The sequence below is a fragment of the Athene noctua genome, chromosome 1 (genome assembly GCF_965140245.1).
Source record: "Athene noctua chromosome 1, bAthNoc1.hap1.1, whole genome shotgun sequence".
Classification (NCBI taxonomy): domain Eukaryota; kingdom Metazoa; phylum Chordata; class Aves; order Strigiformes; family Strigidae; genus Athene; species Athene noctua.
In genome coordinates, this window is record NC_134037.1 from 140,291,017 (window position 1) to 140,303,167 (window position 12,151).

The 12,151-nt window shown below is 39.2% G+C and overlaps 1 protein-coding gene across 1 annotated transcript in view; it reads left to right on the forward strand.

Annotated features, from left to right (window-relative positions):
- ADGRG7 (adhesion G protein-coupled receptor G7) overlaps positions 1-8,571 on the forward strand; it is a 28,448-nt gene extending 19,877 nt beyond the window's left edge. The window contains exons 11-16 of the mRNA XM_074900437.1: positions 1,188-1,300; positions 3,085-3,449; positions 5,014-5,095; positions 5,852-6,013; positions 7,002-7,158; positions 8,347-8,571. Coding sequence (XP_074756538.1) covers positions 1,188-1,300; positions 3,085-3,449; positions 5,014-5,095; positions 5,852-6,013; positions 7,002-7,158; positions 8,347-8,571 — 1,104 coding nt within the window. The remainder of the gene's footprint in view (positions 1-1,187; positions 1,301-3,084; positions 3,450-5,013; positions 5,096-5,851; positions 6,014-7,001; positions 7,159-8,346) is intronic.
- Positions 8,572-12,151: the final 3,580 nt, after the last annotated feature.

Below are 12,151 nucleotides of genomic sequence, written 5' to 3' on the forward strand. Positions count from 1 at the left end.
CGGGAGCTTAAGATGTCCCCACGTACTTGTTACTGACCTGTGGCAGAGCTGGCAAATTGCGACATGTGAGTTGTTCCCAGGCTGCTGGAAAGCCAAACGTATTGGCTTCCTTGGACACAAATTGTGGCTGTGTTCACCTCCCTGGGCACCCCAGCAGCAGGGAAGGGTGGGCACAATTCATCCCCTTGCTCAGCGGTGGTAGCCTCCAGGTCTGCTCCTCCATTGCTGTAGCTGGTTGTTAAATGAGTGTATGTCTAAAGCCGAAAGTGCCCCAAGATGAGTAGGAGAGTAGCCGGGGATCCAGGCTAGCTGTGGCACTGCCTTGTGCTGGGTAAATAACACAAAGTATTGAGCATTAACTACTTTGTTGTTTCCTTATATGTTTATAAAAATCAATTGCTCTGTAAACATTAAGCGTATCAGTAAGTTTTCTATGTTGCCCTCTTGTACTAACAAGGCTATTTAGGAATGATTGTCTGCCTCTGACATTTGTTATTCTTTCAGTATTTGTTTCAGCTACTCTAAAAAAACCACTCCCCGGATAATATCACATATCCATGGTCACTGACTTCAGCAGTGCCAGGATTAGTTTCTTTTTACTCTGTCTTTATAGAACAGAATTTCCATATTTGTAATATTTACCTGTTTCTGTACTTCCCATTACCTTATGCATGTCCTTACTGCACAAAATTACTATATTCTAGAGAAGATTCCCATCTGTTTATGTAAAGACAACAGTATTTTCTGTTTCACTGAATTTACATTTAGTTGCTGCTTTACTGTCACTATCCAAAGACTTGTAATTCTGCGTAACATCTTACCTTAGACCTTATCTTCAGAAGCAAAAATTCAGCATGCACATCAGTACTAAAAGTAAAAACTATTTTTCCAGTCTGTCACCTTGCATTTTTCTATTAATAATTTAATCTGTTATTTTGTTAAATATTTGATTGACAGTGGTCTGTCTCCTTTGACAGATATTTGAAGAACTATCTGAAGAACTAGAGTTCTTCACAAGCTTCTCTAGTTTTGAGGTCCAGAAAAATCTGTGTAATCTGAAAATTCTGGCAGTGGCTAGCAACAGTCATAGCTTTACTAAAACATGTTTGTTTCTAATGTGCAACTAGAAACACATATTTAAGAAATAAATTTATCTCATCTTATAACTGATACAATTTCTTTTCTAGGCCTTTCAGATCAAATATAAATATGCAAAGCCTTTGGAGTATATTTCTTATGTTGGTGTTGGATTGTCCATGGCTGGTCTGGTCATTACCATTTTGTTTCAAATATTCACTAGGTAAGAGTGAAGATGTAAAACTGCAAATATCTTACACTGTTACAACATTTTGCTCTGTATATAGTTTGAGGAAAACAAAGACAGTAGCCAGTTTAGAACATATTGTAATATTACTGATCAACAAATAGTATTTCTTAAAAAGAGCTAATCACATAGCAGAGCTTCAGAAGTAAGTGTGGCTTACTGGTTAAAGTGAAGACATGAGATGTCCCAGCCATGCCACTCACCTATATGAAACTTTAATCTTTCTGTTAATGTTAATCTTTAACGTGAGGATATATACACACAATTATTATTCAATAAATCCACCTTCTAAAAATGTGAGCTTTGAAAAGAAATGATGTAGCAGAGTATGGAGGCGCCCAGTACGGTAAAAGGCCAAGCCTTCTGTAAGAAACACCGGGCATGGCCGCTGACAAGAAAAATCTTTCCATCGCTTTGACAGGGCAGCTCGCCAACTCTAAGATAACATGGCAGGCAGCATATGCTACTGAGGATCAAGTCAAGTGTTGGACTTTTACCATAGGTTCCCATCACCATGTCTGATCTCCGGGTAATGTCCCCGAGTGCCATTTGTCCCGTCTACACGGGGTAAGGGCAGTTTGCCATTTCTGTTGCATTCCATGTGCCCCGCTGCCTCGCTGATGTCGCTGTTACTACCCTGGCCCTGCAACTGACAGCGCAGACCCAGTGCTGTGTTATTGCTACACTGTTCCATGCTACACAGTAAGGTGTTTAGTTCATTACTCTCCCTTAATACTAGGCTTTAAAAATGTATAACAGTATTACACCACCACATGACATCTTTTTTACTTTACTGTATGTCCTGTACCCTGGTATTACAATGTCTGATCAGTTATCTTTCTTTTAGCCAGTTACCAATATGCCTGTTATATTGGTGTCTTCATTTATGGCTAGTCATTTCAATCACTGTCTTATTGTTTAGAATTTTTGTACTTGTTTAGAAGCATGTATGTTTTTTCTCAGGTTCTCTTCTTGCTATTTTACTTAAATGTTACTCTGCTTTGTCACCTATTTGATAGTTTCTATACTGTATTGTCTTCTGTTTATACAACACCTGTAGTAAACAGATCACCTTGAGGCACCATGATTATACAGCAATGTAGGTTATGTGCGCTGCTTATGCTACAGTTTTATTGTGATGTAATTCAAATACAATTGCAGCAAACTTCCTTGATCGACATGCCCATGATTAACGGTGTCATGTGATTTCCCCTCGAACGAGGAGCAAAGTCATGCCAACATTGTAGATGAATGCATGTTTCCCATCCTGCTTGCACTAATCCTGATTGCACTAGTTTGGAACAGTTTCATCAAGGTCAATATATTTAAGATTGCAGGAGCTTCCAGACTCTGCCTTTTAAATGCATTTATAAGACAGTGTTTGGAAGTGGAAGTTTACTATTCCCTTGAACCTCGAAGAGTGTTTAGAAACACTTATGCTATTTCACCTCTTAACACTGAAGGATTCTAAAAAGAGCAAGTTGAAAAAAGAAAGTGCATCCCAACTGCTGTTGGAGAAGGCCCAGTCCTAAACGGTGCTGGGTATTCTCTGTTCTAGTTGAAATCAGATAAAAATAATGGATATGGTAAGCTGTCTGAGAGTATTGACGGTGTAGAATTCTGCAAACAAGTTATTGCTTTGTTTTCTCTATGTATTAAAGACTGCACATGCTAGCTTGCTTTTAATATCAATAGAAATGAGGCAATATTTTACAATTTTTCTTATTTTGCTCTATTCATAAATTTATTCCTACCAATAGGAAAACTCGAAAGTCATCTGTAACGTGGATGTTAGTGAGTCTCTGTTTCTCTATGCTCATTTTTAACATCATCTTCATCTCTGGAATTGAAAACCAAAATGCCAAGAATCACAGCAGTGATACCACCAGCTACTACCAGCAATACCTTCCTTATGATACTGCCAGTAACACCTTACTCACATCTGACATGGTAGATCCTCCTGCAGATTCCTGGTGTACGGCCGTGGCTGTCCTACTGCACTATTTTTTGTTAGCAACATTCATGTGGACAGCAATCAATTCTGCACAGTTATACTTACTGTTGCTTAGAGCCATGAAGCCCCTGCCTGGAAACTTCCTCATAGCCATGTCAGTAATCGGATGGGGTAAGATTTGAAGTTCTATATATGGCAACTCTTACCAAAGTGTCAGTACATAGTACATTCAGGGAGAGTTTTAAAGATAGGAGATCAGTAGAGAGTAATTATAATCTGTCTCTCTGGTTTAGCGCAACATGATTTAATAATCTCCTGTTACTGCTTACACTACTGGTATAAGCTGAGTTTATCTTCATTGTCCTGATGAGGTACTGAAACCAACAGCTTGTTCACAACACAGCAACACAGGTCTGTTGTGCATAAATTTTCACAGTAATCTAGGCATTCAACAACCTGTTTCTGTCAACTAAGCAAAAAATCTTTCAGATACGGTGATTGCATATATGGACTCAAATTCTTCACTTAGATATCTCTAAGACTCCTTATGGCCTCAGCCAGAGCCTTGCATGCATCCAAAAGCAAGGGGTAACTGTCATTATTTGTTACATATTTTTTATTAATAAGCAAAGAGCACATTCTTAAGTCAGTACAGCAGTTAGCAGCAACGCTGCAAGCTGAAAGGGAAGAATGCAGACTGATGCCCACTAGGTAAAGCAAAAATCTCAGCCTCCTTCAAGTAACTCTTCCACTGCAGCGTACAGGAATACCTGCTTTTTTCCACATTGTGTATTCATTCAGCTTGTGTGGTGGGTTGTTTCTGATAGCATCTACCAAGCAGGTTTAGATCCTGACTGTTTCATTATTGTGTTTTGCATTTGGGTAGAGGTAGAGGAAATTCCTCTAAAACTTTCAGAATTTGCACTGCATGTGCAAGCCAGAAAATGTTCAGCAAAATCTGTCTGGCTATGAGTCATTGTGCTCCATGTATATTTGTACAATAACACAGTTCTTCACTGTGTCCTGTGACTAGTTACACATGTCCAAAATAGCATGATTCTTACTCACTGCTTCTCAGATCTACTTCGAGAGCACAGCAAATATGTGGCAGACTGGAAGATCTCTATTAGGGCTGAAGGAGAAACAGGCTTTAAGAAGCATGCTTTTTTCCCAGATAAAAACTTGTGGGGGAGGCTCCTTCCCATGAGATGTGCTGTTTAGTGAATAGGTAGGCAGGAGCCATGGAAGACAGGAAGCGGGGCAAAGGCACTGAGGAGGCAAACCCCCACTGCCCTGCGTCTCAGAGGGCAAAAGTTATGCTCTGCATCAAGCTGGTATGAAATGTAGTAGTGCTCGGTGCAGAATTTTCTTAGAATCGTTTCTCACTGCTGACAAGATGGCAGCATTGCACAGCTGTGATGAGGGAGGTAGCTACAGCTCAGGGAGGAGTTTGCTTTGTCACCATTGGCATTGTCTCTGGAAGCTGAGATGAAGCTCTTTAATGTGAAAAATCAGCAAGTCACGGACATGAGCTGTCCTCAGGCAAAAAGGGCTCACAACCCTCAGTCCTGCCTTTTCTCTAGGCTATAGAAAACCCACTTAGCTTAGTGCAAGACAGATGAAACAGAGCTCTTAAAATCTATGTATTTTAGGAGGGAAGAAGCTATTTTGTGTGGAAGGGAGGTATGCCTATGCAACCAAACAATAAATTGCTGATGTCTCTCCCAATAATTAGGAATCCCAGCTGTAGTAGTTGCAATAACATTTGGAGCCACTTACAGAGAAGAAAAAGCTTTAAACTACCGACAGGAAGAATTGTAAGTTCATGTATTATTATAATACAACACTTGCTATACTGTTTTGTATATCTAAGTACTTAAAAGAAAATAAAACTCTTCACTCAAGATAAACATTCACTATAAGGAATTGCAGTTTCTCCTCACTAAGAATTTAGGGTACTGGATCCACACCTGTCTTGAATTCTCCTGCAAGATCCCCTTTAAATAGTATCTGTAGATGCTCTTAGTCTAACTGAAATCCAAGACCTTCATTTAAGTGCATAACTGCATTTCAGTACCTAAACTTAATCCTCCCATTGATTTAAAAATCTTTCTGGTCAATATAACTATATCCCTATTTACCCTACGCTTTTGGTATTGGCACTCATTTGAGTAGGCTACCAGGTTTACAATGTACCTTGGTGACAGTGGATGATACAGAACAAAGGTAGACATTTCAGAAATGTAAACACACACACCCCCCCCTTCCACAAGGTGGCCATTTTACAATACTCATTTAGGGAGTGTTGACTTCTAATTTGAGATTACTTGGCAATGAAAAAAAAAAAGAGGTAAAAATTATTGTAGGACAACTCTGTCCTCCTGCAGCTGCCCTGCAGTTGTGATTGAAAGCCCTCAGTTCACAAGGAATGGTTGCCTTTCAGAGATAGGTTAACAAGATCCAGGAAGCCCTATGAGGTCTTTCAGGATGAAAAGTGGAATAATATTTTGTTTTGATATTCTGAATAATGTATCTAACAAATCTTTTGAAATGGCATGTCTTTATATTAACAGCTGCTGGCTTGCAGCACTGGATCAAAATCAGAATTTCAGCGTGCAAAAGCCCATGCTGTGGTCATTTCTCTTGCCAGTAGCACTCATACTCCTGTTTAACATCATCATCTTCATCAAGATCAGTGTTTCTGTGATATGGAAGAAGAACAAGAATTTGACAAGGTGAGATGATATAAGACTCCTCAGATTTTTCAGCAAATTTATTCCTCGGTCTCTTGTCACCAGGTCAGACTTTCTTGTCACAAACTCATATTTTTGACAAAATCTTTTGTTTTAAAGTAATGTATACTTAAAGCAGTCAGAAAATTAATCCCACTGCTGCAATGGGTCAGACTTTGTTCAAGTGCATACCATTGAAAACAGCTCAGGCTTTTAGCCTCTTTTTTTTGGTTGCAGTGTCACTTGACTTCAATTAAGATTCTTACTGATTTAAATATACATGAGAACAGAGCTGGATCCAGCCAAATGAGAATTATTAATTTCTCAGCACATCTGAATGTCAGGCCAGTTCTCTAGCAGCTTTGAAGCAGATTTGGTTGTTGGTTTACATCAACACTCCATGTACTGTCACAGGTTGTGTGTTGCAATGTCTGCAGTGTACATTCCATTATTTAAAAGGGGATTGCTTTAATTTTTATTAATCCCAAAAAATTTATCTGTTCAACAAAACTTTGTACAATTTCTTCTTTCCTTTTATGTACAATTTTCTCAGTTGGAGCAAACAAACTTCATCTCTGACTCTCCTCATGCTTGAGAAAAACGGGATATCCAAACCTCACTGCAGCTTATTCTTATACTGAAAATTAAGCATATTTGAAGTTATAAGCATTTTTAAAAGCTTATAATAGCTAACATGCTAATTTTCAATGCTTCTTTTTGTCTTAGTAAATCTCACTTTTTCATTAAAAAATGATACATCCAAGCTACATACTCCAAACACAGATTATTCTGATAAATTTGGTTAGAATTCTTTTTGTGCATTTCTTCTCTGGATGGTATGTCAAACGAATGTAGGGAGAGGTATATTCTCAACTCACCTGAATAATACATCTTTGCAATATAGTCTTGAATAAATAAAGTTTAAAGCTCAAAAAGACATTAAAAGTTATAGAGAAGGATTTAATATTTGTGTGCGTGTGTGTGTTTCTAGGAATAAAAAGGATTCGTTTATGAAAAAGATGATTGGCACTATCGCCATAGCAGTAGTGCTTGGAATCACCTGGATGATAGGCTACCTCATGTTAATAAGTCATGAAGAAACAAGTCTTGTTTTCAGCTATCTGTTCTGCATTTTGAATGCTACTCAGGTATTTAGCAATTCTGAGACTAATAATTGAGATAATGAAAAAAAAATGTGGGACTGATTTTTTCTATAGCTTGGTATAGCCTGGGAACTTGCTGGAAGGCAATTATAGGCATTCAGAATTTTTGTTCAGAAAGGGATGCTACCCTTCTGACGCTCATAAAACTCTTCCCATTGTACAAATCAATGGGGGATTTTATTTTAAAGTCACCACTGAAAAGACCTTCCTGTCTGAGTGTCTTCTCTTATACCAAATCATATAAAAAATTATATTCAGAATTGGTATCAGGAAAAAACTTCTGCATCAGCTGTGGAAAGGAGTCCCAGGGAAGTAACTAGAGCTTCATGGCTTGAGACCTTTCACAATGACCCTGAAGCCTACAGGAAAGTGCCTGCCTCTTTTTCCCCTATGTCCCTGCTGGACTCTTGGCTTTATATTCATATAGGGCGTATGAAGCACTTGGAGTAATGGATCCTTCATTACAGTACTGAATATTTTCTACAAAACAGCTAATTGGAAATACATGAAAATCCCCCCACCCCCAAATATTAAGTTGTTTACTATCAGCTTGATCTATTGAAAACTGTGGGCACGTACACCAGAGGGGATCAGATCCATAAGCTCTCCATGCAAGAAGTCCTGAAGTGATTATTACTACACTAATAGATGGATTATACCCGTTTCCAAACTGAAATCATGAACACGGAACAGAGAGCCACTTATTTAAAACCATGAGACTTATTTATTTTTTTAAAAAATCCAGTATACTCCTGATGAATCTTTGAAATGACACCTTAGAACAGCAGGTATAGAAATTTTGAAGTCCTGCCTCCCTCTGGGTGTGTGTGATTGAAATGCTGATAGGGCACACCAAACTCGTTTAATGGTTATGGCATGCTCAAACAGGTCTTACCTTCATCCCGCCTAGCAGAGGGTAATCACACGATCCTGAGACACGCTACTTAATCCATTACAATGTGCAAATGAGGTGACTACAGTTGCAAATCCATAGTTACATGGAATAATCTTCCTATTGAAAGTACTTCTTGTATTTCAAGGTATTAATGGAATTGTTAGTGGTTACTGAAAATTGTTTTGTGGTTGTTTTTCAAGTTAAATAATATTGACTAAACTTTGACTTTCTGGTTTTATCAGCAAAATATTAACTCCACACTTTTATTTACCCTACAGGGACTTCAGATTTGTATTCTGTATACTTTCAGATCACCGATCTTCAAGGAAAAAGTTTCCAAAGTGTTTTCGGTTTTCTGGGTGCCAGAGGTACCACTGTATCTGCATTCAAAAACTTACTACGTTTCAAAATCACAGTCTGCAAAACATTCACAGGAAGCTTTCAGATCAACCCAGACTTCTTCAGAGAATATTTCCTTGTCTACCTTCCCTAACTGGAGTTAGAAACCTGTAAATACGTGAAATATAATCCTGCATCTTTCATTGTTTGTTTTATGTAGATCCCATAGGTATCTTGAATGATGGACACACTACTCCAGCTGCAGGTAGCTTGAAATAGATCATAAGCCAAGGCCACCAGGTGTCAAAAGCAAGACCACACACTAGCAAGACTGTGTGACTGTTAAGCAGCAATGCTGCTAATTCTCCTCCTGATTCTACTTGCACTGCACATCACTGAGGAAGGTCTTTGAAAGGAGCTGAGGTTATTATAGTTTTATATTACAGTACAGATGTATAAAAGTTGTCTGTTTATGCCCTTCTGATTTTTCAGGCCTGTTGAACATGTTTACTGTTTACCCAGCCTATGCACTGTAGCTCTCCTCTCCCTTTTGTAAGAACGATTTAAATTTATTTAGAAACCAAAAGGTAAATCAACAAACAGCGTAATTCTTGTTGGCTCTGGGGTCAAATTATACTTACTACTTTTATAATATGTTGGCTTGGTCTTTCCAGAAGAAAATCTGTACCTTACAATGGTCTTTTAAATTTCCTAGCTAAAACTTCTTTATTATAAATGGTAATTAGACAAAATATTCTGTTTTCTTATGAGAATTTTTTTTTTTTAAAAAAAGATGTTTTAAGAAACAGGCTAGGAATGAAATTCTTTATAAATATGTAACAGGTCCGATTCACATTGCCCCCAGGGATAGGAAGCATGTTCATTTGTGGAGGCAGATGGGTGCTACTGGAACAGCAATGGAGGGCTTCAGTTAGCACCCTGCTCTGCACTGACTTTGGGCTGCACCTTTGTCTCTCTGGCTTTATGGAGAGCTTGGAAGAGGAGTCCCTTGACCTAGGCATTAAGAGTTTAGTTTCTAAACTTAGGCCGTAAATAAGTATAAACCCTCCTCTTCTCCGTCCAACTTTCATTAATATTATTCAATACAAAAAGGCTGAAAGCAATGTCAAAGGGTGAGGTGAGAAGAGCTTCTGGAGGTTGAAGTGAGGAGTAAGGGAAGAGGAGAGTGCCTTGATGGAAGGAAGCATAATGTGGCTTGAGCACAGCCAGTGTGTGAAGCTGCAAGCAGCTTTTGCCACTTCATGACTGAGCAAAGTAGTAAGGCCCACTGCAGTGGGTTCTTGTCTTAACGATCATCCCATTCTCTCCTTTGTGAGCAAAAAGCCTGAAAAATTTAGACAGGTAACTTTAAAAAAAACATATTTCTTTATTATGTTCTCTGAACAAATATATTTGCCATCTCTGATTTTAATAAAATAAGAACAGCACATTGAATTTTAGATAATCTGGTTTCAGAAGTGTGGTCAGCTTTACCTCCTGCTTTAATTTTTTCTACAAATGTATGTGGTGTGTTTTGAGAACTTCCATGCTGCTCCAAATAAGGTCATGGGCATGATCAAATGTGTTGGCTCAACATTTCGGGATAGCACCTCTGAATACACTGGGCATTGTACGTGAGACTGTCTGAATGTCTTCATAGAAGTGTTTCAGTGGTCCTGAAAAGTTCTGTGCATCTTAAAAATCCCTGCTCTCCCTCTGAAGCAGAAAGTAAGTGTTCTCTAGCACTCCAAAAAGAGCAGTCACCTCAGTTACAAGGCTGAAGTTCATCACCACTGTGACAGAAAAGTCAGAGAAAGTAATTAAAAGTTATCTAGGAAAGGGTTTTTTTTTTGGACAGGAAGTTTATGTTTCTATGTGCATGCATTTTTTATTTGTAAATCAAATGTATAATGTCTGCCTTTGTCAATTCCTTCAATTTCGTTGAAGAAAGGGTATTTTAGAAATAATAGTGGTTTGGGAAGGATGATATTTGATTGTGTTGTAAAACACAGCTAGGCACTGTGAGGATTGCTCCTTAAATGAGTGATAATATTCTCTAGTTTTTTATATTTTTCCCCCACAAACAAAAATATTCTTTAAAGCACATCCCATTTAATTTTGAACATAGCTCCTTTAAAAACTAATAAATCGTCTTCATATTATACCTAAAACAAAGAAAAAAAAACCCAAATTTGAATTGAATTGGGAAAGTGTTGACTTTTTACTAATTAAACATCCTGTATCTAAGTATTTTAGATGTTAATAAAATGCTGTTATAACCAGCACTGAGCACGTCTCATCTAACATAAAATATTTTCAGCATAAAAAAACCCCAGAAAATTATACATTTTATGGTGGTTTTTTTGGTGTGGTTTTTTTTTTTTTTTTTTTTTTTCCATCCAGGGAATCCGGATGGAAAAATGGAAAAAAACAGAATGATCTTTTTCAGGTTATATGCTTAATGGTAACAGGAACAATAGTTCAGCTCTTAACTACACATGGAATGTATTGATCTCAATAATGCAGTGAACTTTGGTATTCTTTGTGATATGTGGACTTTAAGGATCATGAAGTTTCTTCATGTTAACACTCTGGAAACACTGCTTTGATAAATAGATTGGAGAGGGACTGAATCATCAGTACAAAGGTATGAAATATGAGCAGCAGAGAGTGTAATGAATGGCAAAGTCCTATTTTCTAAATCTTTCCCATATTTTTAAAAGCAAAGAATCAATTTTTTTTTTCCCCAGAAAATGCAAATGACCAAATTATCTCTCAATATTTTCTAATGCTTATCAAGTAATCCTCCTGAACCATACCCCTCCGCCTCCTCGAGATACTGGAATTAAAAACATGTATAACATTCAGCTTTTTTCACCTCCATTTCAGTGTGAGTATATTGCATATTGCTAGTTGGTCTAGTTATTACACTCCCCTAAGCAGAGACAAAGCTCTAAGCAAAGAGAAATACTACAAAAACCAAACTCCTGTGACTCTTTTCGTGTCCCAGCAGAAATTGCCATTTGGGAGACTTGCTTTTCAAGACACTAAAGAAAAAGGTGTCTTCTCGGAAACATCTCTAACTCCAGTTGTGGAGTAGCATTTGTAGCTTCAGCACCAGTTCCAGCACCTCTGTGACGGGCACCCTTAGGAGTCCATTCTTGTTAATACAGAGAAACCTCAGGAAATCAGCTTCAGGTCAATGTTTTTCACTCTCAGGTGGGCAAGCTCCGAATGCAAGGCGGGAGGGCATGGGGATAGCAGTGAACGCCTGTAGCAGTGCTCTCATCAGGGCAACGACTACTGGAAGATGACCAGGCTTAGAGGGTGGCGCTGCCTAAGCAATACCCTTCGAGTTTATGGCCCATTTTTCAGCGCAGCACCGCCAGCCCACGAGGGCCGAAGCCTGCATTTCGAAACATATCCGCCGTTGCAGCGCTCTGTCCGAACCATCGGTATCTGTTATTTGGGCCGTGTCTCCCACGCGTCTCGGCCGAGGCTGAACGAGCCACCCGAGGGCCGGGAGAAGGGGCGTCACCCTCACCTCCGGGGTACGCGTCAGCCGGGTGACCGGCTTTTGTGTTCTGGCTCAGGCATCCGAAAGGCTTCGCCCCAAGGCCTGGCCGCTTAGTACGTACCGGCCACGGCCCGGCCCGACCGGCGCCGGAGGAAACGGTGAGGGGACACGCGCGGGGGGGCGCTGCTCGAGCCGGGGGCGGGGCCGGGCCGCCAGCGCGCCAACGC